A 26,398-nucleotide genomic window follows, 5' to 3' on the forward strand; every position below is an offset into this window, starting at 1 on the left:
TTACAGAAATTGATGCTCTACCTCTCTTTTCATGACATCGTCGACACCTCTTCCCAATTGTTTCACAAGATTAACGCCGATTGTCTGACTCTGAAAATAACAGAAAAAAAGTTATAGGCTTGAATCAAACGGTACTCCTCCCATTGCAAATGTAAAATTTGTCCCGGTTGTCAATACAGATTTTAGCAACAATGCTATAATTAAGCTCCCATGGACAAAAAGACCGATGCTACATTGAAGACAAAAACTTGAGGCATGATTTGGAGACAGGGGTCTTCAACATTTTTTAATTTGAGGGCCAAAAATCAATTTCACATCATCTGGAGGGCCACAATCGTACACGTGACTTTACCACCACACAGTGGCGGCGCGTGAGTGAAATGCTCGGGGGGGCACACTTCACCGGGAGGTCAAAATTTTTTAATATTTTGTTGTGTATTTTAGTGAGTTTTTAAGGCTATCTAGGTATTAAATTTGTTTAATTTAAAATAATATAATTTAAATATTTATAATAATAAATTTAAACCAAAACAAGGTATTCTGCAACACTGCAGCACCAAGTAGATGCCAGATTATAATGCCGCCAGCCGTAGCGGTGAGGCCATCTCACAAGATACGTCGCTCTGCGCACGCTCGGGCAGCGTTCCAAGACTTTCATAAGGCACAAGCTTAGACGCGTCATAGCACCAGCAGCCCCCACCACTACCACTCTTCATATAACTGCATGGTGATGGATTGGGACCTTCTGGCCAACGCCCCACGGCTACTAATACCAACTTATCGCTCTATTTATGCATGTTTGTCCGACATTTTTGATGTATGCGATTGAAAAAACACCTTGGTTAATACATGTATAATTATAATTGAATCGTTGCTTAATTTTTTTTCCTTTTTCAAATCTTTGGGAGGGGCGGCATCTGAGAGTTTTTATGGGTAAGCCGCCACTGCCACCACATCAATAAAATTAAAAAAAAAACATTATTTCAAAGTGTAATAATCTCTATTGGTTAAAAACTTCAATTAATCTATGCAATTTTTGACATTGTTTATTCTCGAAGAGTGTGTCGATATATATTTTATATTGTGTGATGAGATGCAATATTTTCTTTTGTCTCTGGGGGCCGCAAGAAATAAGCTTGCGGGCCGCATGTGGCCCGAGGGCCGTGGGTTGAAGACCCTTAGTTTAGACTCTCAAAGGGAGTATGGCAGCCAAGAGTAGTGGCAAGGCTGCTCATCAAGGGGACCCAGGTTTAAATATCAGGTGAAGCTTTGGACACCGCAAGCAAACAAACATGCATACATACATGGTTGGAGGTTCGAAGATTTTTGCGGCGTTGGTTAGATGATCTTTCCATTCTATTCGGGTTTTTTTCACCGCGTTTGTTGTATTTTAAAGACAACAGTTTCGCCGGCGTTACAGTCGGCGTCTTCAGGTCGAAGAAACTGTTGTCTTTAAAATACAACAAACGCCGTGAAAAAAACCCGAATAGAATGGAAAGATCATACATGGTTGGAGTTTGTCAAGGCCTAGGGAAAGAACTTCTACCCCGGATGTGTGAAATTCACGTGCTGGTGAATTTGATTGGGGTGAGCACTACCTTTCAAAACCAACCTCTGGGTTAGACTAGTGTGTGAGTGAGTAGGAGCTCAATGGACAGTTACCAAGCAAGAGCAATCATATGCATTTTGGGGGGTCATTTTATGAAGAGTTCACCACCTAACCCTGATTCCACCCCCTACCCCCTCTCCCAAAACATGATGGATAACCTAACCAAAATAGAGGTGTCAACCACCCATCCCGCAAAACTAATCGTGAGTATTTTTCCAGACCACCAGCTGTGAAGTAGAGAAGGGGAAATGGGTTTTGGCAGCAATGTGCTTTCTGGGACGCTGAGCACAAATCTTAGTGTTTTCCACCAAAATTTCTGGTAAGGAAAAATTTTCTCATAGAAATATCAAAATACCTCTTTTTTAAATCAGTTCTTTCCCTAAGTTTTTGCGGCTGAAGTTTCTAGAACGGTAAATGCAAAGAGCCAATTAATATGACTTATAAAATACATTATGAAAAAGTTCCCCTAAATAGAAATACTTCAATGTGCCACCTTTTGTGGAAATCAGAGAAACAGTGTAGAAATCTACTGTTCTTGGATACACTAATGGCAGTCAAAAAGCGGGGGGCGGGGGAGGGTTTGGGGGCCTCGGTGCCAGTGGTGCAGCGAGGGAGGGTTTTGGTGGATAAATCCCCCCCCCTCACCCCCCAGAGCTCAGAGAAATTTTTAATCTATTTTACTTAATTTGATTAATATTACTTATAGAATAGTGTGTGGATTAATAAAATATATCTTAGAATGCCGTAAAACTCACCATTATGAACCATTTATCTTTATTTTTTTATGGCGGATGGCCCCTGCACCTCCCGCTTACCCTGGCCGGTATGCCACACCCTCAGGCTCCCCAATATTAGTTGTGCTTGAAACGCCCCCTAGGGTTTATTCCTAGCTGCGCCCCTGCTCAGTGGAAACTACATCTGCTGAGAAGGCCAAGAGCCAGGGCCATTACATATCTGCTTACCACTCCATTTATTGATCGAGTTACATTCCATTATATCTGTCAAGAACCAACAATGGACTTAACTCTCAGCATTATGCAAATTAAATATAAGAATACTTTAATGCAGTGTATGGTTTTCAATTAACAAAAAATATTGGTATAGACAACATGACATGGGTGTACTCAGTGAGGGGCAGATGCACCCCCCCCGCCCAGAAGCAAAAATCGCTTAAGTCTTTAAGGAAAATCAGACTGGATTGAATCAAAAGTTTTCAACAATTTTTCTTTCATATTAGTTGAAGACATGTAGCTTGAATGTTTTTTTAAGCAAATAATTTTAAAAACTAATAAAGTGCTGTTATAATTGTCTTAAAATGTCATTCACCTTTTCCATGCTAAATTGTAAAATGTTACAGCTTGAACGACCATGGCTTGCCCCCCCTCACCCTTAGTTTTGATCCTGGGTGCGCTCTTGCAACATGACACCTTCGCTGCCCCCGAAGCTAATTCCTAGCTACATATGTGACTAACACCAACTTTCCACTCATAGGTGTAACACAAAGAGAGCCACTACCTGTTTGTGATTCCAAGAATCTTTTAGAAATAAGGTATAAAGGCAGTACCATTTTTCAAAAACATTATTAAAAAAAGGAAAATGTATCAATAGTAAAATATTGTGCCTCTACCACCAGGTCTTGAATTATTTCTGATAAGAGCATGTCCTTCATCTTTTTATTTGAGTCTTTAGCATATGGAAATTCAGAAACGGAAATACAGGATAGTTAAGTTAATTTTTTATTTCTTTAGCCTAGAAAAGTTTTGCTGTCCCCGATTTTCTAAAAGGTACCTTTCTCTCTCACTGTTGCTATTTCAGACTACTGGTTGCTGTAGGCTGTGCTTCACAGTGTTGTACGTATAGTAACTCTCTGATAATATCTGGGAGCAGATCTCATGGCATGTATCTTCTTCTACATCATAGACAAGTCACATTTGAGTAATTCATTACGCAGCCATAAACTCCTTTCTTTCTGAGAATAGAAAATTCCATTGCAGCAAACCTTAAAAATTTCTGTTGGACCCACTCCACGGATGATTCATATATCCCATCAGTGGCATAACTAGGAATATGCTTTGGGGGCCAGGCAGTGGGGGGTGCAGAACAATTTATGAGAAATGGCAATGTAGGTACCTGGAAATACAATTTACATCATTTGACACGCAAAAATTTAGTGTTACGCAGATGCAGTCATTCAATATAAAAACTAGAGAATGGTTTTAAATAGGGATGGTCTGATAGGATACGGCGGATCCAAAGTCGCAGAAGTCATCGGATCTGGATCTGAAATTTTAAATAATAACTTCAGCGAATGCAATAAGGGTGGAAAGAGTTCCGATTCTCTCTTTGAATGTGCCGTCGCATGCGATTCTTGTCCAACGCCACTGGTCAGTGATTTATCCGAAGATTTTTCCTATTTTTATTTCCAAACACAAGCGTAACAGTTTAGGTCCTGAGCATGTAAAGATGTTTAAAAAAAACAACTTGAAAGCATATAAAAATGATTTTTAATTTATAAAAATATTAAAATGTGTATGAAAATCTTAAGAGCATTCCTTCAATTGTATGTACCCAGAATAAACTTGAATAATTACTTCATTTAATAGCAGGAATTGCAGGAAAATGCATTTGGATCCAAAAATATCCTATCCGAAAGATCCAGCTCTGAAAATCAAGGATCCGATCAAAATCTGGATCCAAAAAAATCCTGAATCCGTCCATCCCTAGTTTTCAATATTTTTTTTTAATTTCTCTGAGGCTTTGAGGGGGGATCTATCCCCTCACCCCTCCCCCCGCCCCCCATTGTTAAGCCACTGCTTCCCAAAATATGGATTCCACACTATTGATCAGCACTCTTAAGATTGATCTGACAAGAGACATAGATAACATTCTTATACAGTCAATATTTTTAAAATCCTTACATGCACGACAAATGAAACCCAACATGATTATATTTCTTGGATGTTATGCTTGAAACGTGAGTCATAACGCAATCTGGAATCAAAAGTAACTCCAAGATCTCTAAAGTAATTGACTCTGGGTAGAAGGTTCCCAGAACATGAGTATTCGTACGAGACATATGGATTACCTCTGCAGTAGGTCATTTCAAAACATTTTCTATAGTTTAGGGACATTAAATTTTTCACGCACCACTGGGTGACATGTGTGAAGTATTCCAGTAGTTCTATGGCATCATTTTCAGTCCTCACTTGGTGAAAAAATAATATATGTAACAAGTATTTGATGGGAGTTAGCACTTGATCAATGTCATTTATCTACTTTTCATCGGCATGTCTACGTTAAGGCAATGTCTATTGCCTTTAGTGATGAAATAAAGGGGGATCAGCCACTTTTCCATGATTTATAAAAAAAATGGAAAAGATGGCAATCTCTAAGGTGGCTCTCCAATGAGTTTTCATTTCACCAGCTTACACCCTCATTAAAAATACATAGCTGATGAACATAGGTGGATCTAGGGGGGGTCAGAGGGGCACGTGCCCCCCCAGACCCTTAAAAAAATATGCAAGGTTTTTAATACAGTCCCATTATCATTGCGTTTGTTTTGTATTACGAGCTATCCTAGTGCCCCCCCAGAACAAAATCCTGGATACAGCCTTGCTTGTGCCCCCCCCCCAGAAAGAAATCCTGGATCCATCCCTGCTGATGAATATCTAAAACCCACTTTTCAACATACATCAGACCTCTAATGCACCATCCGAGAGAGTTAATGCATACCACCAAGGCATAGTGGTAAGTAATGAACCCTTCCTTACCCCCCCTAGAAAAAAACGACCTTGATGCACCTTGTAGAGGTAAGGCTATGAAGCCTCCACCAATTGATGTTCTTTATGGGAGCTATTGAATTTATCAAGACAGAAAGAGGGAAAAATAACGGAACCACTTTTGCTAACAATCCAGTAATTAAAATAAGCACTCGAAATATGCTCAAGCAAAATCATTACGAGCTTCTTTTTTGGCTCAATTTTTGATAGCATAGCTCGCACATTAATGCAGGGGCGCAGCTAGGAATCAAGGCTAGGGGGGGGTTTTAGGCGCAACGAATCTTAATCGAAGAGACACAGGTGTTAGCCAAAGAGAAATTTTATCATCGACGACTAATTCGGGAGGCTATTGAGATTGAGAAATGCCCCCAGAATTTCAACAGACTAGACGGCGTCAAACTCAGCCAGACTTGGAAAACAATTTCCCAAAAGAAGAAATGGTGAATATGTATCCAACAAGGTTATTCACTAGACACGAAGAAGAAGCCGCTCGCCGTTCAAGGACAGGGCTGAGAGTTCTGCTGACGTCAGTGCCGCCCTCCTCCCTCACTACTCCGGTGGATGGGGGAGGTTGGACGAGTATATTAATTGACAACCAATTCCGTAATTTCATTCATTGCCTGATGATGCGCCCTGTAACAAATGCGAAAGCTTGCGCGAAAGCTTGCACAACATGCAGCTGCACCCGAAAGCCATTAGTAACAATGCCCCTCGCTGCGAAAACCTACGTTCAAAAGCGTTTGAGGTTGAGACGGCAACACTTCCAGTTGCTCGTGTGCAAGACAGTGAAGTATTTCAGACCACAGGAGTAGATCTGGCTGGTCAACTTATCATTCGAGATGGACAGAAGGTTTGGATCGTGATCTACACTTGTGCGGTCTATAGATGTGTATCACTGGATGTCATTATGGGATTATCAACTGAGACATTTCTCAACTCTCTGGAACGTTTTGTGGCCAACTACGAAAGACCGAATACTGTCTACAGCGACTACAGCACTAACTTCATTGGTGCAAAGAACATATTCGACAAACTGGATTGGGAGGACATCGCAAAAATAAGTCAAGAAATTGCAGTGGATACTAAACTGTGAAGCAGCACCATGGTGGGGTGGAGGCGGTAGGCGAGTGGATTTTACAGTTACCAACTGGAGCAGAATGAAGAGGATGGTGATGTAGGTGGGATTAATATGTAGACCAGGAAAAGAGCAGAGGTTACATAACAACCAACAGTATCCAGGTGGCAATACATATTGTAATTATCCTAGGAGAAGAATCTGCAATGGAGGATTTTCCTACTTAAGTGAGTGAACAATATTACCTACATAATAGGAGTCTGTCAAGTAAAGGAATATGAAACACAGACTACCTCAATACATTGATGATTGAAATGGTGCAACCAGGAACCCATGAGTTATTCAAAAGATGCATGTCCCATTCTTAGAGAGTTTCAAACATTTTCAACTAAGAAATACATATGCCATCTTGATGGAGGACCCTGTGAGACCTCCCACTCATTCTGAGTTCCACAGCAAACTATCCATGTATCAGGGATCTGCCGAGAGCTAATTGCTGGAAAAGAACCTGATAAGAGCAAGGATAATGAAACTAATGCTATTTCAACAGACAGGCAGCTGCAATAACACATATTTGATTTAGGTGCATACAAAATTATATTTGCAAAAATTGTTTTGCTCATTTATAATCTGAATCTGCTCAGTTTAATGCAAACAAAGCTATTCACATTCTAACTTATATTTGTTTCAAAATTAATCTAAAACATATTTTCAGGTAATGACTTAATTCAGCCTACTCTTATTTCATAGTGGTTGCTCTTATATAGTCAGATAAATGAGCTATAACTGAATGTGCAGAACAGATATAATGTTATATTATTCCTTGGAAGATACCTCTAAAAACAGTGAATACCAAATATTTTAAGGGGACCAAAAACCATCTCAATTTTGCAGTTGCATTTTGCAGCAAAACTATCTCAAACTCTCTGATGCCTGGGCTATATTGCAGTAAACAGCAGTAGAGGCCAGAGATTTTGCTGAGAGATACATGAAACTCAGCCCTATCTGGTGCGATTAAATCAAGACAGACACAGAATTTTCCCACAAAGCTTGAAAAAATTTATCCAAGAATAAAAGTTATCCTATATTACAACAATCCATTGCAATGTGTATCAAATCTTCACTTATTATGTATTATGATACTTGAGCAAGTTTCATGGATTCAAAACCATGCAGTGGATCACTGGTATGAGTAGCTGAATTCAAATGTAGGCTTCCATTTAAAAGAATAATCTGCACATGAGATAAGAAGTGCTCTCATCACATGAACACATACAGCAATATCTTTATGCTTCATTGGTTGTAAATACAAAAACATCCATCAGTTAGGTAAAATGAAATTTTGATGCTGTGAAAATAATTGAACAAATTCGAAATATGGTGTTACACACAGCAAAAAAAAGATAAGCAGCAAGTAAGTAAAGCACACCTCAGATATAGCACTCCCAGTGGACCAGCAGAGAAGCAGAAAATGGATGAGGGCTGTGACCCCATTGCTCACGGGCGTGCGCACCAACTCTAACGGAGAGATCAGCTGTGAGTTGCAGATGTGGTATCCAGAGTGAACAAGATCAAGGAATGCTGAAATTACAGTGCTCAACATGGATGGACCGAACAAAGAATTTGCGCGGCCTATTTCCTCCATCAGAGAAGAATGACACAGTGTACACTCTTCAACCAGGTGCAAGAGGCTCCAACTGCTCATTACTTCATCGGAGTGATCCTCATTGCTGTCCAAGGGCGTGCGATGGACGTCAGGGGCTGCATCAGGTGATTTGACCTTCATAAATAACCTATAAAAAATGCGAACAGGGTGGTTTGTGTAGGATAAATACAAATTACATTTAAAGTAATTTTCATTGTGTGTCAAAAATCCTAAAATGGTTTGATGCAGCTCTCCATTTTGTTCCCCTATCCGCTAGCCTCTTCATAATGACATATTTCTTCTCTTTCGCATCCTTCATAACCTTTCCTACGTAACTCACTTGGGGTCGCCAATAGCCCTTATTCCCTTCTACCTATCCATTATTTTTTTTTAATTTTCATCAGGCCATGATGCCTCATAATGAGACCGCTAAATTGCCCCCTCTTCTCCTTAAGGATTTTAGAAAACTTCACTTTTCTCCCACTCTTCTTTGCCCTTCCCTATTACTTCACTCGGTCATTCCATTTTATCATATCATTTTTGGGCTGCACCACACTTCAAACTCTTTACTTCTCTGGACCTATCGGTGTCCAAGCCTTGCTCCCATGGAATCAATTCATCAGATGCTTCACATGCAGCATATGATGAATTGTTTTCTCTCTTCTATATGTACTCATATTTTCAGCAGTAAGTAGATTCTCCTTTCTGTAGAAAGTCTGTCCTGTCTGTGCTATTCTACATATGCACATATTTCATTTTTGCTTTGTCCATATCATAGTGCATACAGTGCATATTTTAGTAAATAAATACCATCATAAATCTCTCTGCGTCACTTAGATTGGTTCTTCGATGTTCATACGATTCATTTGATTTTGCAACTAACATACAGCCACTACCATGACGAGAGAATCTAATTTCTCTAGTGCATGTCACAAATAATTTATAATGCTAGATTTAATGACATTCTTCATGGCATCATAAAGCAAAATGGTAAGAAAAATAAACCAACAGTTTAAGTATGAGGTCTAAGAAAAATTTTTCCCAATGTCAAATCCACGTCAAACAAATTATGTTTTTGATGCATATATCTCATTTAAATGAATGCATTTTAATCAATTACTTATCTCTTATTCATAAGAATTTACCTCTTTTCATTCTGATACCCCATATGGATACCCTTTCATATGGATATTTATATTTTGCTGGTTTTTGCTGCCTTCCTCTCTTTCATCATTCTACTTCAACACTGCATTTCAAAAACGTGCAACTATAATTTCCTGCTTTTGTCATTTGACATTGCTTTACTTCAACGCTGGCATTCCCACCTGTGATAAATGCCCTCTTCCTTTGAGCTATTCAACTGACTATTTCCAGCTCATTCATTCTTTACATTTTCCCAGTGAGATGATCAGTGTAAATGTTAAACGATTGGTTGAGAATTGTGCTGAGAGTTGCTTCAAACTAATGCAAGAAATATTGACCACTGATGATGGTATATATACATATCATACATTAGGGCTCATTTACAGGGGCATACCAAGGGGCTGGATTTGAGAGGTCTGGACCCCCCTCAAAATATAAAATCACAATTAGTTTACTTCACAAAAAACACAAAATATGTATTGAAAAATCGTGAATTTACAAAAGATTTAGAAAAAACAAAGATTTTTTTGGTTATAAAAAAGCATAAAAATTAGTTTAAAACCCTAGACTTGGTATCGTTTTTCAAATATTCCCCTTCCCTAGTTTTGGACCCTCCCACATCCCCCCTCCAACGAAATGATTGGTTACTCCACTCCCCATGTATATGCTATGAATTTATTTATAGTAAAGAAGAATGTCTAACTATGGGAGTTAAAATATTTCTTTCTCGCTTGTTAGCGCCACCATAGGCGTATCCAGTAAGGAGCAGGAGGGGGCAGATACTCCCCCAAGAAGCAAAAATTGCAAAAGTCTTTGAGGAAAATCAGGACTGGATTGAAACGAAAGTTTTCATTAATTTTTCTTTGACCCAATGAAAAAATCAATATACGACATGCAACTAAAATATTTTTTTCATGCAAATAATTTTAAAAACTAATAAAGCCGTGTAGTAATCCTCTTAAAATGTTGTATTCATTCACCTTTTAAAATACTAAAACCATGCTAGAATGTTACAACTTAAATGACCATGGCCCCCTAGTTTTTATTCTGGGTACGCCCTTTAGTGCCATGGCAGATAACAAGGCTGAAACACGTATCCTTTAATACATGTACGATGTACATGAATAGCCCTGAGAATAAATTTCCCTATACCATGAATGGAACCACGGACCTCTGACCTCCTGGGCTACTGCGCAGACCACAATATTATAACGGCCTGAATTCCCATGATAATTTTACTAAAGGTTCATGATACAAGATTGAAATCCAAAGGTCCAAGGTTCAATTCCTGGTCTGGAGGAATTTTTCTCACGGCAATTATATAAATTTCTCCACCGTTCACGCGGCAGGCTTCGAAATATTACACACATTCTTTAACATTAAGTGATATTCCCCCATCTGCTGACAATATGCGCATAAGTGATGACTCTGCTCTCAAATGCATCTCCAATGGACAGCTTAATGTAGAAAAGAACGTCAATGTGCGGGCAAAAATCTTCAAATCAATTCCTAGATGCATGGCCGAATTATGGAAACATTTCATTAAGTATACAACCCATAACCTGCTGCCATTGTCTATAAGCGATCGCCTTAGCAGACTGCACCCATCCTCTATTGGCGATTTTCATTTATTAATATACATATTTTGAAATTATTTTTCGCACAATTATAATACATGTCCTAAAGTCCATCATTTGAAGTAAAATCAGCAGAAAATTAATCAATAAAATATTTTTGAAACATTTTTTCCTTAAGTAAAAAGTTATAATTTATAAAATTATGCAAAAATAAAAAAAATATTATAATTTTTTGCGCCTGTGGGGAGCTCTCTTTCAGCTTATTTGCGCAGTTTAAGGGTTCAGCAGGCCACCCACTCAGGGAGAATATTACCCATAGGTGGGGTCAAAAGAGATACTTGGAATTCATGGTCACATAGCAGGATTTTTAGGTAATGGAACAAAGCAGGTACAGTGATGGTATATAGGTATCAATTTCCATAAGCTGCGCATGAGATCAGCTTATACACCGCTTCACAACATTGATCATTGTGTGAGTGTGTACATGCGTCGACCAAAAGTGTTGTGTGAATGCATACCCCAGTAAAAAGGTTTTCACTGAGATGATAATAGTGAAGTGTAGTATCCTTCGAGTCCCTCCCCCCTCTGTGAAAAGGTGTCGAGAGGTAAGCCTACCCGGCAGGATGTCCAACCACAGAAGTTGCATGACGTGACGAAACAAAAAATAATGAGAAAACGACGCAAAGGACGCATTGGACGCATCCGAAAGTAATCCTATGGTGTTTGGGAGCATGAGGTGCATCTATATACTAACTTCGGTTTCAATCCGTCAAGCCATGTGGAAATGCATAGCGGACAGACAAACAGTCATCCCCTTCTATATATATGTATAGAATAGATTAATGAGAATCCGAAAAAGTATAACAAAGCCAATTTAATGTTTAAAGATAAGGGCACTGAGACCAACGTACCTCTCTGCTTTATCGTTTTTCTTGGATACCAGAAATATATTGTAGAGACCACACTCTTTCCTCTCACCTTTCTCCAATAAAACTTTCATATCTTTTAAAAGGTAACTAGTTTCGACTGCGATGGCAACAAATAAGAGTTTAACGCCGGCGTACATAGTTCTGGACAATAAGATCAGAACCATGCGGTAATAGGGCTCTGAAGCGAAGATAAACCTTGGTATGACAGCAAAGAGTTCCAAGCACACGACGGAAGCGGAGGAGACAGTTAAAATACGGATGGACCAACATTTCTCGTTTATCGCCACCCGAGTTCTCTTTGATTGCTTCAAGAGTTTGCGTTTCACTCTCCTGAGGCCATAGAGAATTTTCCACACCTCTTCCATGCGAACAGTGAATAATACCAGACCAAACCAATTGCAGAGGAATAAAGTGAACCTGTTCAGTGTTTTCAAAAGCATCCTCACCCTTAGCGCGTCTTTCAGCTCCAAGTCCTCCCCATAAACACTGTCGTGCATAAAAACGGACATAAATAAAAACTCTAAACCAAAAACGATGATTCTGAACACTTGAAAAATCTTTTGAGACCGTCTGCTATCTCGATTAAGAATGACCAGGAAAGCTCTTTTCAATTTTGTAACCATAGTGACGCACTACGTTTTCGTATCATCCAATCATATCCACAATTGAATTTTCGTTCACCTCCAAAGAATGGACTCAAATTGGCCAATGTGAAGGACACGAATATTACAATAAAAGAGGATCCTTAAGTTGTCTCCCACAGTGCATTTAAGTGGGATAACAAAAGTCGCCACTCCTATCGCTGACGGACAAATTGATCCGAGTTTCACGGGAAAATTAGGTAAAATTCGTGATATTAACCGAAATTTATGTTTATGATGATGTGATCTATCAAATTCAAAACTTTTCAATGCTATCCCTCGCAATTACAAACATTGCAGTGCAAAATATTGATAAATAAATAGGATCGCATTGCACTCATCACCGCGCCGCGGACATTTTTGAAAACCGATTAGAATGTGACCGAAGTGGCAACCGAAATTAGCCTTCCATGTTATGGAATCGGGCCTCCTCGATGTAGTCCCTTTGTCGAAGGTAGGTAACTAATGAACTCAAGAAGCTCACAGCTCGGTCCCTGTACCTACTTCGGACACCAGGGCGCTAGGATCAACACACGAAAAGCTAAAAACGTCATCTCGTGCTGACTGAAAGGTCATTTTTAACGATTTCCGTGTGAAACGTCATACGGTGCAAGCAGCTAAAAGAGTTTCAGTTACTAACACAAATTTGGAGTGAGTAAAATGGACATTACGTTTATTACAGTCAATTTTACTCTAATAACTTGAGCTCCCTATGAGAAAAACATCAATGCCTAGAATGAAAGAAAGGCTTTAATGAATCTCATGGATTATTGAAACTTGTTCGCAAGGATCAAATTTTTTGTTCGTCCCATTCTGAGTGTCTGTAGATAAGGTTGGTAAATAATGGTTCTGCATGCGCTGGAAAGATGAAGTAAAAAATGGCCTAATATAAAAAAAATGGAAGGGCGATTTTCATTTGGAAGTGTGCACGATTTCAAGAAAGAAAATTACTACCTTCTTTAAAAAAAAGGAACAACTTAGAGATTCAAAGTGTACAAAGGTCACTCATTTCCTTTACTTTAGAGGCTATTTTTCTCAAAGATAAACTTGGGAAATTGAAATGGTGGCCTATTAATGAATGATGCCGGATTTTAGACTCTTTAGCCAGTATTTCCCATGCCCTAATGAAAAGAAGTCCCAACGGGAGGGAATACATCGAAACCTAATAATTTACGAAAAGTGTAAAAACCTATTGCAAAAGTATGCAACTAATAATTTATCCAATCCAAATTGTGGCGTAGGTTTTGATCTTTTAGATTCGCAAAATTGCATACCGATCGATAGTCAAATAATATCTGTGAATTCCCCAAACATTCAATTATAAACACTCTGCTACCAGGTCAATCCATAATTTTTGCTTTGTTAGTACTGCAATGAGAAATGTTATTTTCTCTTTTCGCTTGAGATTCGGCCGATGAGATTTTTCTCGAAAAGTTTCCTTCCTCCTGATTTAATGTTGAGGCCAGTGGCGTAATAGGGCATATGCTTTGGGGGGGATGGGATGGCCTCGTGTGGCCACCACCCTGGCAACAGGGATTCCGGGAAAATTAAAAAAAAGGAAATGTCTGTAAATACATTTTACATTATTTTGGCACTTAATATTTAACTTTAAGCAGATGCTGTTATTATATGTCAAAACAAGACTATACATTAAAATATTTTTTTTTGTCTGATGCTTGAGGTTGATGGTTGAGGCTTTGGGCACTTTGCCTATAATCCAGATGGCCAGGGATGCCGACTTACAAAAATTATTGGGGGGGGGGGGCAAATCGAGGATCTTGCCCTGGGAAATTTTATAAGTAGTGAGTTTAAAGCTTTTTAAGCATTTTAGAAGAGATATATGATCAACATTAGAACCCTGATAACTCGAATCTCGATATCGGGACACTCCGAGGAAAATCGACAAGCCTGACACATTTTTTCCTCACGCCAATATCGAATTTTCGTCGGCGCCACTGCAGATGGCGCAGAAACCTATTCAACTCTAAAAAAAGAAGATCTTGTTGCTTTATATATACGGCACATTAGAGATATGATAAATTGGTATGTCAATGAGGAAACTTGGATTAGGTTCCAGGGTATAATCACGGGTATATGACGCGTGGAATCGTAAGTTATTTCCAATCAAACTTTCACTTTTCTTCTCTTCATGTACTTGTCGCTTTCTTAAAAGCCTCCTGCCCGTGTGTTAGAAGGTGATTATGAACTTCTCGTACAACTGCTTCGAGATCTCTTTCCCGCCGGTTAACAAAGGATTAAGTAATTCTTCTTTCATTTCTTTTTTTAATTCGTTTTTTCCACACCGCTCATCTAGTCAAAAGTCAATTCCTATATTGGTGGCATCGTAAGATAGACAGTTTTGAATATCCAAATAACTACACGCAAGCTTAGTTTCTCAATTAATTCAGCCACTGAAAGAACTGAAATTTTCAGAATAGTCAACATTATCACGGATTTTATCGGTTGATCACTTAAATCATCGCCTCATTGGGATGTCAATATCAATCCTATCAATGTATATCACTTCATCAATGAATTTCAGCTTAGGTACATACAGCGGCTACGTGCATGGAACTATGCAATATATGGCGCATTTATATCATTAGACTATCAGAGAAGTTCAGATGTTTTCGATGAAACATAAGCAAATCCACTCTTAACCTTTATAAAAATTACGTCGATAAGAATAACAATAGAGATACCAAGAAGCAAAAAAAACTATCTATCTCACTGAGATAATTGTTCGAGTCTTTTTAGTCGAGTCTGTTGCCTCATTACTGTGCTGTTACTGCAACGGACGACGACGATGAATGATGTCAAGAGTGCAAACTCATCCTCGACACCACTTCACTGCGCCTGGCTGCTGATGTAATCGCGGGCTGCATGGACAAGTTACGCGGGAGCTTCACATATGTTTTGCCGAGGCACTGCGTCCATCGAGGACAGAGGGCTTGGAAGAATGAACGCGGTATTCTGTGAATAAAGAGCACCTCGCAGCATTCTCTTGCACTACGCCAGCAACCCGACTTCTTGCGGTAAGTTTTCTAATTTCTTCTCTGTGCTAATTATTGTATGGAAGAATATTCTGCTTGAATATAGATATTTTTGTAGGCGCAATGCACACTCAATCACAAAGTAGAGGAATTTATTAGCTCATTCGGTCAATCATAACATTCCAGAATAAATCTGGGAGGAAATAAATCTCGTATTAAAAATGAGGGACCCTCTTTCTGATAATTATTCACCAAAAATTCCATCACCACTCAGCATAAGTTCTTCAATTGAAAATGTAAGTTTGGTATTCTGATTGGTGAGAATGTAATATTTTGGTATCATTAGAACTATAATGATGAAAAATTCAACTCAAAAATAAGTTTGCAAGGAAATTATTCCGTTTGTAAGAACATCCTATTTCGGTATACGAAAGATTACTTTAATAATGTTTGTATTTTGTAATGCATATGAGGGCAACTGATGTAAAGGCTAAAATACGGAATGGCGAGCATCATGAAAGGCAAAATATTGTTATCATTCTGAGGAAACATAAGTATAAAAATATGGAAATTTTCTCAAGAGAAAGATTTTTTCAAGAGGTTTCATTATTCATCCCATCAGCCTTACCCATCCCATTACTACTGCCATAAATTTCCAGTCATTCATAATGAAACCTAATCCTAAAGATTAAATAACACCGTTTCAGTTATTTCTCTATTTTGTGCCGTTTAGAGAATTGCATATCGATGGCTAAGTTCTAACAACACCTATCTCAAAAAAAGCAAGTTTTCAGGAGAGAAAAAGAAACGATTTATATTTTTAAGTACACTGAAAACCAAAAATTCGTCAAACTGAAAAAGAAGCACACATTTGCAAACAAAGAGTTGTTTTTTTTTCCTTGAATTTTATTTTTTAAATGTCATTACACTTTGTTTAAGATACCTGTTTCAAACCGGCCAAATTTTGAGATACGTGTTGTTAGAACTTGGTCATCGATATGTTTAAGGAGAGACTCGTTACATAAACAAGCATCTGCAACTCAATTTAAACAGAATGAATTATTTCCATGATTGCATGAATAATTCAAGCATGAATAATTCAATTAAATTATTCTGGATTGAAAGAATGAATTGATATTTATTAAGACATCATGTATAACCTGAAATTTGAATATTCCGCCTACGTTAGGGTAAAGAGTGAGAGAAAGTATTGGATACACTCCAGCATGGAGAGCGGCGAAGTGAAACCTCAAGAGCCAACTAAACCATTGACGGCGATGCAAAAGCTGCCGCAATACTTCACCGCTGCAGTGGGTGAGTACTTGTTTTGCCCACCATTGGTGCAGAGTGCATATCAAGCAATAAAATTAATGGATAGCCATAAAAAATACTGGGTGATACTAAACTGGGTGATAAATGAGAATGTTTGAATACTTACGTACACCATGTTACCCCGAATTGGCGTGTCCCATACGTGCCTGAGTAATGGAAAATTTTTAAGTATACGCCTCCAACTAATATAATGTATTTCAGAAATATTTGGTATTAGAGATCATGAAAATTGTACACGGAAACTATATTAAAAATATATCATTCGCCGGTTCGCTCTAGGGTGTAGTTACGTCCGTAAATGATGATGATGCTCATAGAATCATGATATCGGAGTGAATTAGTGGTGAATATTTTTATAGTTTTTGTCGGAAAGGCTGGAAGCAATATTTTCAGAGTTAATAGGATCATTTGAAACAACGCAAAATGTATACAAATGTATATATTTTATAAATTTGTCTTCGACCTTCGCAATTTGGGAGAGCAGAGATTAGATATCATATCATTGTTGTGGGATATTCAGATTTAAGGCAATAATCGTGGGTTTGAAATTCAATACAAACAAGTCACGTTACAAATTGACTGACGCATCTATTTAATTCACTTTCAAAACATAAGTTGAATCGCCATTAGAATTTTTATCTTTGGATATTCACTGTAACGTCTGACAGCAAGCTCATTTCCGTTGATGTGTTTGATGTGTTGGTGGGGTTGCGTTTGAACACACAACTTGTGTGCGTTGTGTTCGAAAGGTTTTGCAAATTAGATTGAAGGGTGAATGGCTGAAAAGGGATGGAATTCTACTTTTTTGGAAAATGATTCCGTTGTACTTAATACTTAGATAAATACATTTTGCTGAAAGACGGTAACACGTGATCGTCTTTACAACACGGTCAAATCTTCACCTAATTTCCTACATTTGGTGTCTTGTAACTTCCCCTCTAATTGTTGTAAACCTCTGAAAAGTAGAGGTAAAAAAAATGGAGCATCACTTGGTGGCACATGAAAGAGCAACAGCTGCCCTTCCCCTGCAGTGCGTATACCCCTCCAGCAGCGGTCAAATCTTATCATTAGGACACCAGACACGCATCAACTGGCATCTGCACTCAGAAGACGTGGGCAAGAATCTGTCCGTAGGAGAACAATTGTAAAAGGCACTATTGCCAGTATTCAAAATAATAGAGCCGGTTTGAATAAAGCCCATTTAACGAACCGATTCGAATATGTCCCGGTAAAATGTTTAATACTACTGACCTCCTACATTATTTAGATTTGCACAATTTAAATGGAGCGAATCTCACCACTGAGGATGAACGTCACCTTATCTTTCAAATGTGGAAAGGAGGAAATCCTGTGAAAAAAAATTGCTAGAAACTTCAATGTCTTCTCGAAAGCGCGTTCATAATGCCATCCGTTAATCAAAACAACGCAACCCGACTCCTCAGAACCGGGATCGACCGCGTTCAATGTCTTTACGTACAGATCGACGGATTTGCTTGGAGATCAGAAAGCACCCATTTATGTCTACATCACAGCTAATGCAAAAGTTACTCAATACGTACGATGAAAATTTGTCAACATCAACTGCACAAACAAGATTCCGCTCTGCACAATTGCTCGGCCGCAATGCATTGAAGAGGAATCCACATGGTTCAAATGTGAACATATCTAAGAGCAGTACCAAGCGAGGTGTACTGACCGAGTGGCCTGGCGACCTAGTGTAATAAGCTACGTATGCTACAACGCAGCGTCCGTCGTCAGTATGGGTAGCCGGTGGCGACCGGAGTGGCGACGGGGCTCGGTAGCCAGTCAGTCGCCAAAGTGTGGCTACGTCGCTGGCTACCCTCGTGTGATAACATCCATAACAACCAATGACCCCCGACAAGCTGAGTAGCCAATTTCGTCGCTGGCGACGTCGCCTGGCCACCTCGTCTATAAGGGCCTAAAAGACAAGAGCCTTTGCTAAAGGACAAGGATACTCCAGGGCGGGCTCGCAAGGTTACACTCCTCTACAGCAAAGTTAAGCGCGAGCTTTTCACCTCTGCACCTAGAAGTGGGAGGACGGGAAGGAGAAAGGAATGAGGCGCCGCCGCGATAGGAGCCCAACGACGCCTCCTAGGAGTGGATAGGGAAGAAAGAGAAGGGACGAGGAATCCCGCACCGTCGCAGAGGCGGGCGGGTCCTATCATCTGCGAAACCAGGCAAAGCCATTAATATTCTAACGACCTTGGAGGATTATTCTATGAGGAAGAATAATCCAACGATCAGATCGTTAGATAAAGGACAAGGATAATTGTTGGTGGCGCTACGTGCTGTGGTCCGATGAATTAAAGTTTGATAGATTTTCCTCTGATGAAAAAGTGTATGCTAGACTTCTGCCAAACCATGAGAGCAATCCTAGCATCACAATCATAACTGCGAAGCATGGAGAGGGCATTTTCATGGTATTGGGCTGTAGCTCGTGATACCTATGTATGGTGTGGCTCCAATAATAATGTGCTATCGGCATGATGAATGCTGAAATGTACAAGGCTATTTTAAAAGGTGTTATGTCGAGAAAGTGATATAACTAAAATGGAAATTCACGCAGGACAATGATGCAAAGCATATCGCCCAGTTGGTGAAACAGTTTCTAGACAAGTATGACGCTCCTAAATTGGCCACCGCAGTCATCTGACGGGAATTCTATTAAAAACCAATAGGACTGTATTGAAAAGAAAAATGGCCTCCCCAAAGCTCTAATCTTGATCAACTATGGGAGCAAATAAAAAATGCGTGGTTCTCCATCATTGAAGAAGACTGTCGATATTTAGTTGAGTCTTTGGGTATCAGATGTAACGCTGTTTTGAAAAAAAAAGTAAAAAATTACTGAAGAATTAATGCAGCAAGAAGAAGCTTTGTTTTTGATTTGTCCTAGCTTTTTAAGAAGTTTTTTGAGTGGCCCTCTTTTTTTAACCTGGTGATGAGTGCTCAGTTTTCTATTCGTTGAGTTCATCTCCAAAGGATGATTTTTATTTTCAGTGCCGCCCTCTGAACTTATTAAGCGATATGTTGTTCAATTTAAAATTTACTCATCAGAAATAATTAAATACTTTTAATCGCATAACTTTTCTTCATTCTAAAGAGTACCTGGGCGGCTTTATTTATTTGACCGTCACCGTAATTACTTACAAAAGGTCACAAAAGAAGCTAAAACTGAAAAACATTTCCCGCATCTCTCGACCAACAACTCTCTTTCCGATCCGCAGAGGCAAGATTTGATATCAGTGTTATGTAACGCTGGCCTAGAGATTGGCGATTAAAATTCTTGTTTACTTCTGTCCCATGGAACACTGAATATTTTTGCGTAAAAAAATACCGAGTGAACCAAACCGTAACAAATTCGAACTACCTACCCATCTTAGAAAATGGCGATTCGCTTCCAACAGCCAGTCCTAAAGTAGGCTCAGCCGTCTCAGTAGGATGCAAAAATCCTTCATTGAGGATAATAACAAAAACTTTTCTGGACCTATGTTAGGCTGCCTGGAAGTCATATTCCATTCATTGAACACAAGTATTTTCGGTTGAAAAGAGAGAAAAATAACTAATTCGCCTTTGAAGTGAATATCCGGGGACGAAAAGCAAATAAATTGTCCCTGCAGACGTTATTTTGGAATTTTTGGAAGTATTACTGGCTGTTGGAAGCGGCTCACAATTTTCTAAGAAGCTTGAATTTGTTAAGCATTGGATAGCTTAGTATTTTTTAAAGTGAAAACATTCAGCATTCCGTGGGACGGAAGTAAACAAGAGTTCTAACCGCCAATCTCTAGGTCAGCGTTGCTTAACACTGAAATCTTATCTCTGCGAATCGTAAATACAAAGGTTGACCGAGAGATGCGGGAAGAATGTATTGCCAACAACTGTGCGAAGTTTCAACGTGTATGCTTTAAAAAAATAATCACAAGTGAGGTGTGAACAACGAAAGCAGGGACCGATTGGTCTAGGTGGGAATTCCCGCCGGCCGTGCCCCAAGTCCTGCGGGACCCCACGGTATAAGGTAGGACGGCCTCAAGAAGCCATAAGCTCTTTTAGCACCCTCCATTTTCCTCGGATTTTACAATACGTGAACAGTATAGTTAAAGAACACGTGAGACCCCTGTTTAGACCTTAGGGTTGGGGTGAGTGGATGGCGCGATGATGGATGTATGAGTGGAGGACTGGGTTAGGGACCTTCGGTGGGGTCGGGGGCGGAGGCCCTAGGGTGACATGATTTAGTGTGAGGGCTGCACGCTCAGAGACAGAGACAAGGAGCAGTGTTCGGCGTGACATCAGCCGAGAAGCATCTGTTCTGTTATGAGAACCTTTTCTATTTGTTAATACAGTCCACTAAGTATCTTCAGGCGTTTTTCATTTCATCACAGTTACCACCCTTGGACAAGTCGGTTTGAAGACGCATACCAAGTATCGAACAACCCCTGCAGAGATTATGGCCCGTCTATCTTTATCTCACACTCGCCTTCGATCTTGAATCGTAGTTATCAAGAAAAATCGGGGATAGAGGAGAAAATTAGGGATGGACGGATCCAGGATGTTTTTCGGATCCGGATTCGGATCGGATCCTTGATTTTCGGAGCCGGATCTTTCGGATCGTATATTTTCGTATCCAAATGCATTTTCAAATTCCTGACGCTGAGATTCCTCGAATGATTGTTCAATCTCTTGGGAAGAGTAACACTATGTACCAGTCGTATTTTGCCTTTTTTATTTTCCACGGCTGAAATTCTCCTACGTAACCTCTGCGAGAGCTTTCAAACAAAACGGTTCATGAGTAGGTCAAGAATAAACAAGGTCGCCCGCGGATATTTGTATCCGAGGTATCCGATCCGACCATCCCTAGACAAAATCATCCCGCTCCCTTTTCGATTAAATGTTCACATTCTTACTCTATGGTTTTCACGTTTTAACACCGCGCTTTTTTATGTCCCTTACTATATTTTTCCCATTGGGATCCTTGGACTAAGTTGATGTCGAGGCCCTTTGGTAACCAGTCCGCCCCTGAACGCAAGTAGTCTGGGGCAAACTGATCATGACTTCTCGAGAAACAGTCTTGACCAACATTTTCCCCAGCGACGCATCTATGGCATTTTGCAAGTATCTAATGTGAGACTTTTTTCGACAGTGTCATTTTCCAGCCTCGGCGCGGGTTGCGCCCAAGGGTGGACGTCCCCAGTGCTGGGCCGTTTGCAGGGAATCACAGGATCCCACGAGCCGCTGGACCACCCGCTGTCCCCGGACGAGGCGTCGTGGGTGAGCTCGCTGCTGACCTTGGGCGCCATCTTCGGGCCCATCCCGTGTGCCATTCTCATGGACCGCTTCGGACGCAAACCGAGCATCATCGCATTGTCCTGCATACCAGGCATTGTAGGCTGGTTGATCACCCTCCTAGCCACCGGACCGGGAGCACTTTACGCGGCCAGGGCCGTGATTGGAACCTCCATGGCGGCTTCCCTGGGTCTCGGCCCCGTCTACATAGCGGAAACGTCTTCCCCTTCGGAGCGAGGGAAGCTCTGCTCACTGCCACAGCTGATGATCACGATTGGGGTGATGCTACAGTATTCGATCGGCCCATTTGTGTCTTACCACGCTCTCGCCGGCATGAATTTAGCTTTCCCGATCCTGTTCATGATACCGTGTGCCTTCCTGCCCGAATCTCCTTATTACTTACTAGCCAAGGGACGAAACGAAGAGGCGGAAAAGGCCCTCAAGTGGTTCAGGGGTGGAGCGGACGTATCTTCGGAACTAAATGAAATGGCCGGGGCCATCGCGGAATCCGAAACCAAAGACTCCAACCTGTGGGAATCCATGAAAAACGTTTTCGAGACGCGTGGTAATCGCCGCGCCATCCTCATAACGTGTGGCCTCATGTTTTTCCAACAGTTCTCGGGCATCGTAGCGGTCCTCATGAATGCCGAGAGCATCCTGAGAGGGAGCGGTGAAGGTGAGCCCGCCATGGAGGCCAGCACGGCCGCTATGGTCGTGGGTGCGGTGCAGATCGTAGCGTCATGGGCCGTGACGATGCTGGTTGATAGAGCTGGCAGGAGAATCCTTCTGATTCTGTCCTGCGCACTCTCTTCCATTTCTCTCTTCGCTTTCGGTGCTTACTCATACTTGGACGTTCACTCTCGAGCGTCGGGTCTGGGCTGGCTCCCGGTCACCTGTCTGGTGATCTACATCTTGTTCTATATCCTCGGACTGGGTCCCTTGCCCTGGGTGGCTATGAGTGAGTTGTTCCCCAACAGGGCTAAGAGCGCCGCCTCGCTCCTAACCAGTGTCTTCACCTGTGGCGCGGGATTCGTGGTGACACGAACTTTCCAGCCGATATCTTCGCCAGAGGGGCCATACGTAGCCTATTGGCTCTACGCTTCGTGCTCTTTGGCTGGTGCAATATTCGTGGCGCTGCTGCTGCCGGAGACGAAGGGAAAGACTCTGGAGCAAATACAAAGGGAACTCGCTCATCGGTGAAAGTGACGAAATTCTGGAGGAAATGTAATGAAATTTTTTAGTGAACGTGATCACTGCTTTGATAGATCATTGGATATCCCAGTGGGAACAGAAGAATAGAGTTTCGTATTCTTCTAGCACTTGGCGTGCTACGGGGGTCGAAATCCTTCGATTTTTGCTACGGGTGTAATATTACGCCATCCATATTTTGAATCGTAGTTTGCCATTAAAAAAAAAGTGGTACTAACCTCTAAATAGACAAATAAAAAAATAATTAAAACAATCATTCCTTAACATGATATCAAACACTTATTCCTCGCGTCAAAGAATGGTTGATAAGAAGTAACTTACGAGAGCCGTTTTTTTTCAAGTTCCCATGTGCCATGAACAGAAGACGAAATGAGTGATTAAAAACTATTTCATAGGTGAATATTGAGCACAGTCCCTTCGACGTAATTGCCTCGGCGATTGAGGAATCGCTCGTGACTGTGGACAAGCTTTACTGTACCTCCTTCAAAGGATGTTTCCGTCAATGACTTCCAATGAATTTTGCCTTTGTCTTGAAGCTCACCGCCCGTTTGAAAACGCTTCCCTCCTGGCCACATATTTATTTCAGTGTAAAGATGGAAATAAAACGTCTCTATGGCGGCATTGTACGGCGGGTGATCGAAAATTTCGCATTGAAATTGCTCAAGGAGCAGTTGGGCTGCAACAGCGCTGAGATGACGGGCGTTGTCATAGATCAGAACACTTTCAGAATTCCGCGTGTCTCCACTTTTGTTCTGAATGTGAATGGAAGTAATGTTTCACACTAAGCAGCTGCATTTACGTTAAAATTCTCTTTCATCAGCATAAATGGTCACGAAAAGTTAACGCTGAATACGTTCGGCGAGTTTTCTTGATGTCGCTCCGCAGTGCACACTTGGCGGGAGATTCAGTTGAGGTAGTGTGGGTAATGAGATTGCCACGAACGTTAAACAACTTACGGTTAGAAATGACTTGAGGGTGTGGTGTGAAGGACGCGCATTTGCGCTGTCCGCGAAGTACCCCCCCCCCCCTGACGCTTTTCTGGTATTTTTGCTGAGCGATCGGAGGTTGAAAAAAACGGCCCTCGTAGAAGTATTGAAAATGGCCAACACTGGAATACAGATCTACAGTGCTTAGGTGAGCACGATAAGAGTTAATGTTGCTTTCTATTTAAAATATTATTCTTCAGAGAACACAGCAACTTTTACACTAAAATTCAGCGTTGGTCTTCACATAACCCTCCTTTGATGTCTCAAACTGGTCTCTAGCTGCTACTGAAGCAATTATGAATTGTGTTCCATTGCTAGGTACTAATCTCGCTGAAATAGCAGTAAGTCCATGAATTTAAAAAATCTAGATTTGTTTCAATGGAAAAATGGAATTCCCATAGTATTACTGGTTTTATTTTTTTAATGGATTAAAATTTCAGTAAAATGCGTATTTGCTTTATATTTTGATTTGTGAAAAACATTAGACTAAAATGGTGTTTGAAATCTTGGAAATATAGTGGACTAAAAACTTTATTACCAAATGAGAATTAGGGTCAATCAGGGAGAGATGCCGCACATATTGTAAAATAACTATATTTTGTCCTATTTTGCTCTTTCGATTAAACTAAGAAGTAAATATCATGAATATCCTTATTAATAACGCACAAAAAAATGTGTACTCATATCATTCTTCTCTTAGCTGTAAGAATTATTCTTGTAAAACATTACCTCGCGGCGTCCATCCCGTATGTTGAGGGTGACACGCCACCTATAAGGGTTAAACGCCGCATTGTATTGAAACTGAAGCCCTTTAGAGCCGATTTTCTGTTTGTTTCGACTTATCTCTAAGCGTTTACGAGTTATCGTCCGTCGTAATGCGATCAGTTTTACGTTTTACATAGAAATGGCACTTTTTCGGGCCCAAAAATCTCAATTGAGGGTCCTCATTACTAAGGGCCCTTGAGGCACGGGTTGCCGTTATTTTAAAGTAACCAAATTTTAACACATGAATATAAACCTCATTTGGATCATTTTGAGACCATGAAAACATAAATTTTCTCAACTCTGAAAAATAAGGGCCGCCCTTATGGCCATTTTTCGTCACTCAAGGGCTTTCACTCAAGGGTTGATTTGGATTGGAGGGGGAAGAGGCGCGTGACGTCACACATTTAGGGTGGGCGGGAAATTACCTTTCCCTGAGCTAGCCCGCAACTTCCGAGGATTATCTTCGAGGTGGTGCGAGGGCTTGAACCCGGAGGCCCTCTATCAGTAGCCACGCGCTCTATTCAAAATTGCATAGTGATTCGGAATTCAGGTATCAGTGTACACACGAATTATTTTCGAAGATAAAAGGTTACATAAATAATACATAATAGTTTTGCAGCTCGTATGTAGTTATTTTAATTACTGAATTTTGTCCGCGGCCGGAGATGTATACAGAAGAGGAATGCTAATCATAGTTCATTTAAGTTCACAGAACACCACGTGTACTTTAGCAGATCTTTCAAAGGACACAATTTTTTATATCGGTGAATACGGAACCGCTTCAAAAACGGATTAGATAAAAGAAAGAAATCATGATTACGCACGCAATATCGTGAAATAAAAACAATGACATGAATTATGCAAGAATGTGATAAGATGAGTGAGACTTACTTGGAGATCAACGTAAAGAATAAACGCGCAATGATTCAAAGATAAGGCTTATCGATGAATTGCTAACAGATTGCGGACATTGGCATTGAATACCTTCATATTTCATGCAATTAGTCAGTGGCGCGTAATTACACTCACATGAATCTCGGCTACCTTTCAGAAAAATTCAACTTTTAATTATGAGAAAATGGATTAGTGCTTTGGAAGCGAGTGTGCATACAATTTTTGTTACCAGAACAAATCTTAAAAAAAAAAACAATATTGTTGAGTTCTTTATTATCCCTTCGCGTATTTCTCGACCGATTGGTTACAAATTAATTCAGCTCTTTTACATTTCATGATCGGGGGAAGGGGCACTACAGTGATTCACTGGCTCATCGCCAATTGATCTTCAGCTTCTCGTTAGTAAACAACCATTTTTCATTAATACATACTAATGGCATTGAATATGCTCCTCATTATTCACAGTTTTACCCGGTCCAATACATTGCTTATCACAGGATATAAATATGAATTTCGATTCTTT

At 40.3% G+C, this 26,398-nt stretch overlaps 2 protein-coding genes across 4 annotated transcripts in view; one reads left to right on the forward strand and one right to left on the reverse strand.

Moving 5' to 3' along the window:
* The window catches only part of LOC124153351 (putative gustatory receptor 28b), a 69,564-nt gene that overhangs the window by 1,160 nt on the left and 42,006 nt on the right, over window positions 1-26,398 (reverse strand). For all 3 annotated transcript variants that reach the window (XM_046526461.1, XM_046526460.1, XM_046526462.1), the window contains 2 exons: window positions 7,893-8,256; window positions 22-90 (listed from right to left, as the gene is read on the reverse strand). In XM_046526461.1, the coding sequence (XP_046382417.1) occupies window positions 22-90; window positions 7,893-8,249 (426 nt within the window). In that variant the 5' untranslated portion in view covers window positions 8,250-8,256. The remainder of the gene's footprint in view (window positions 1-21; window positions 91-7,892; window positions 8,257-26,398) is intronic.
* On the forward strand, window positions 15,171-25,095 carry LOC124153349 (facilitated trehalose transporter Tret1-2 homolog). The gene is made up of 3 exons (XM_046526458.1): window positions 15,171-15,433; window positions 16,581-16,705; window positions 21,879-25,095. Exons 2-3 carry the CDS (start codon window positions 16,618-16,620, stop codon window positions 23,219-23,221), a joined length of 1,431 nt encoding a protein of 476 aa, XP_046382414.1. The 5' UTR covers window positions 15,171-15,433; window positions 16,581-16,617; the 3' UTR covers window positions 23,222-25,095.

This window comes from Ischnura elegans, chromosome 2 (assembly GCF_921293095.1).
Source record: "Ischnura elegans chromosome 2, ioIscEleg1.1, whole genome shotgun sequence".
NCBI lineage: Eukaryota > Metazoa > Arthropoda > Insecta > Odonata > Coenagrionidae > Ischnura > Ischnura elegans.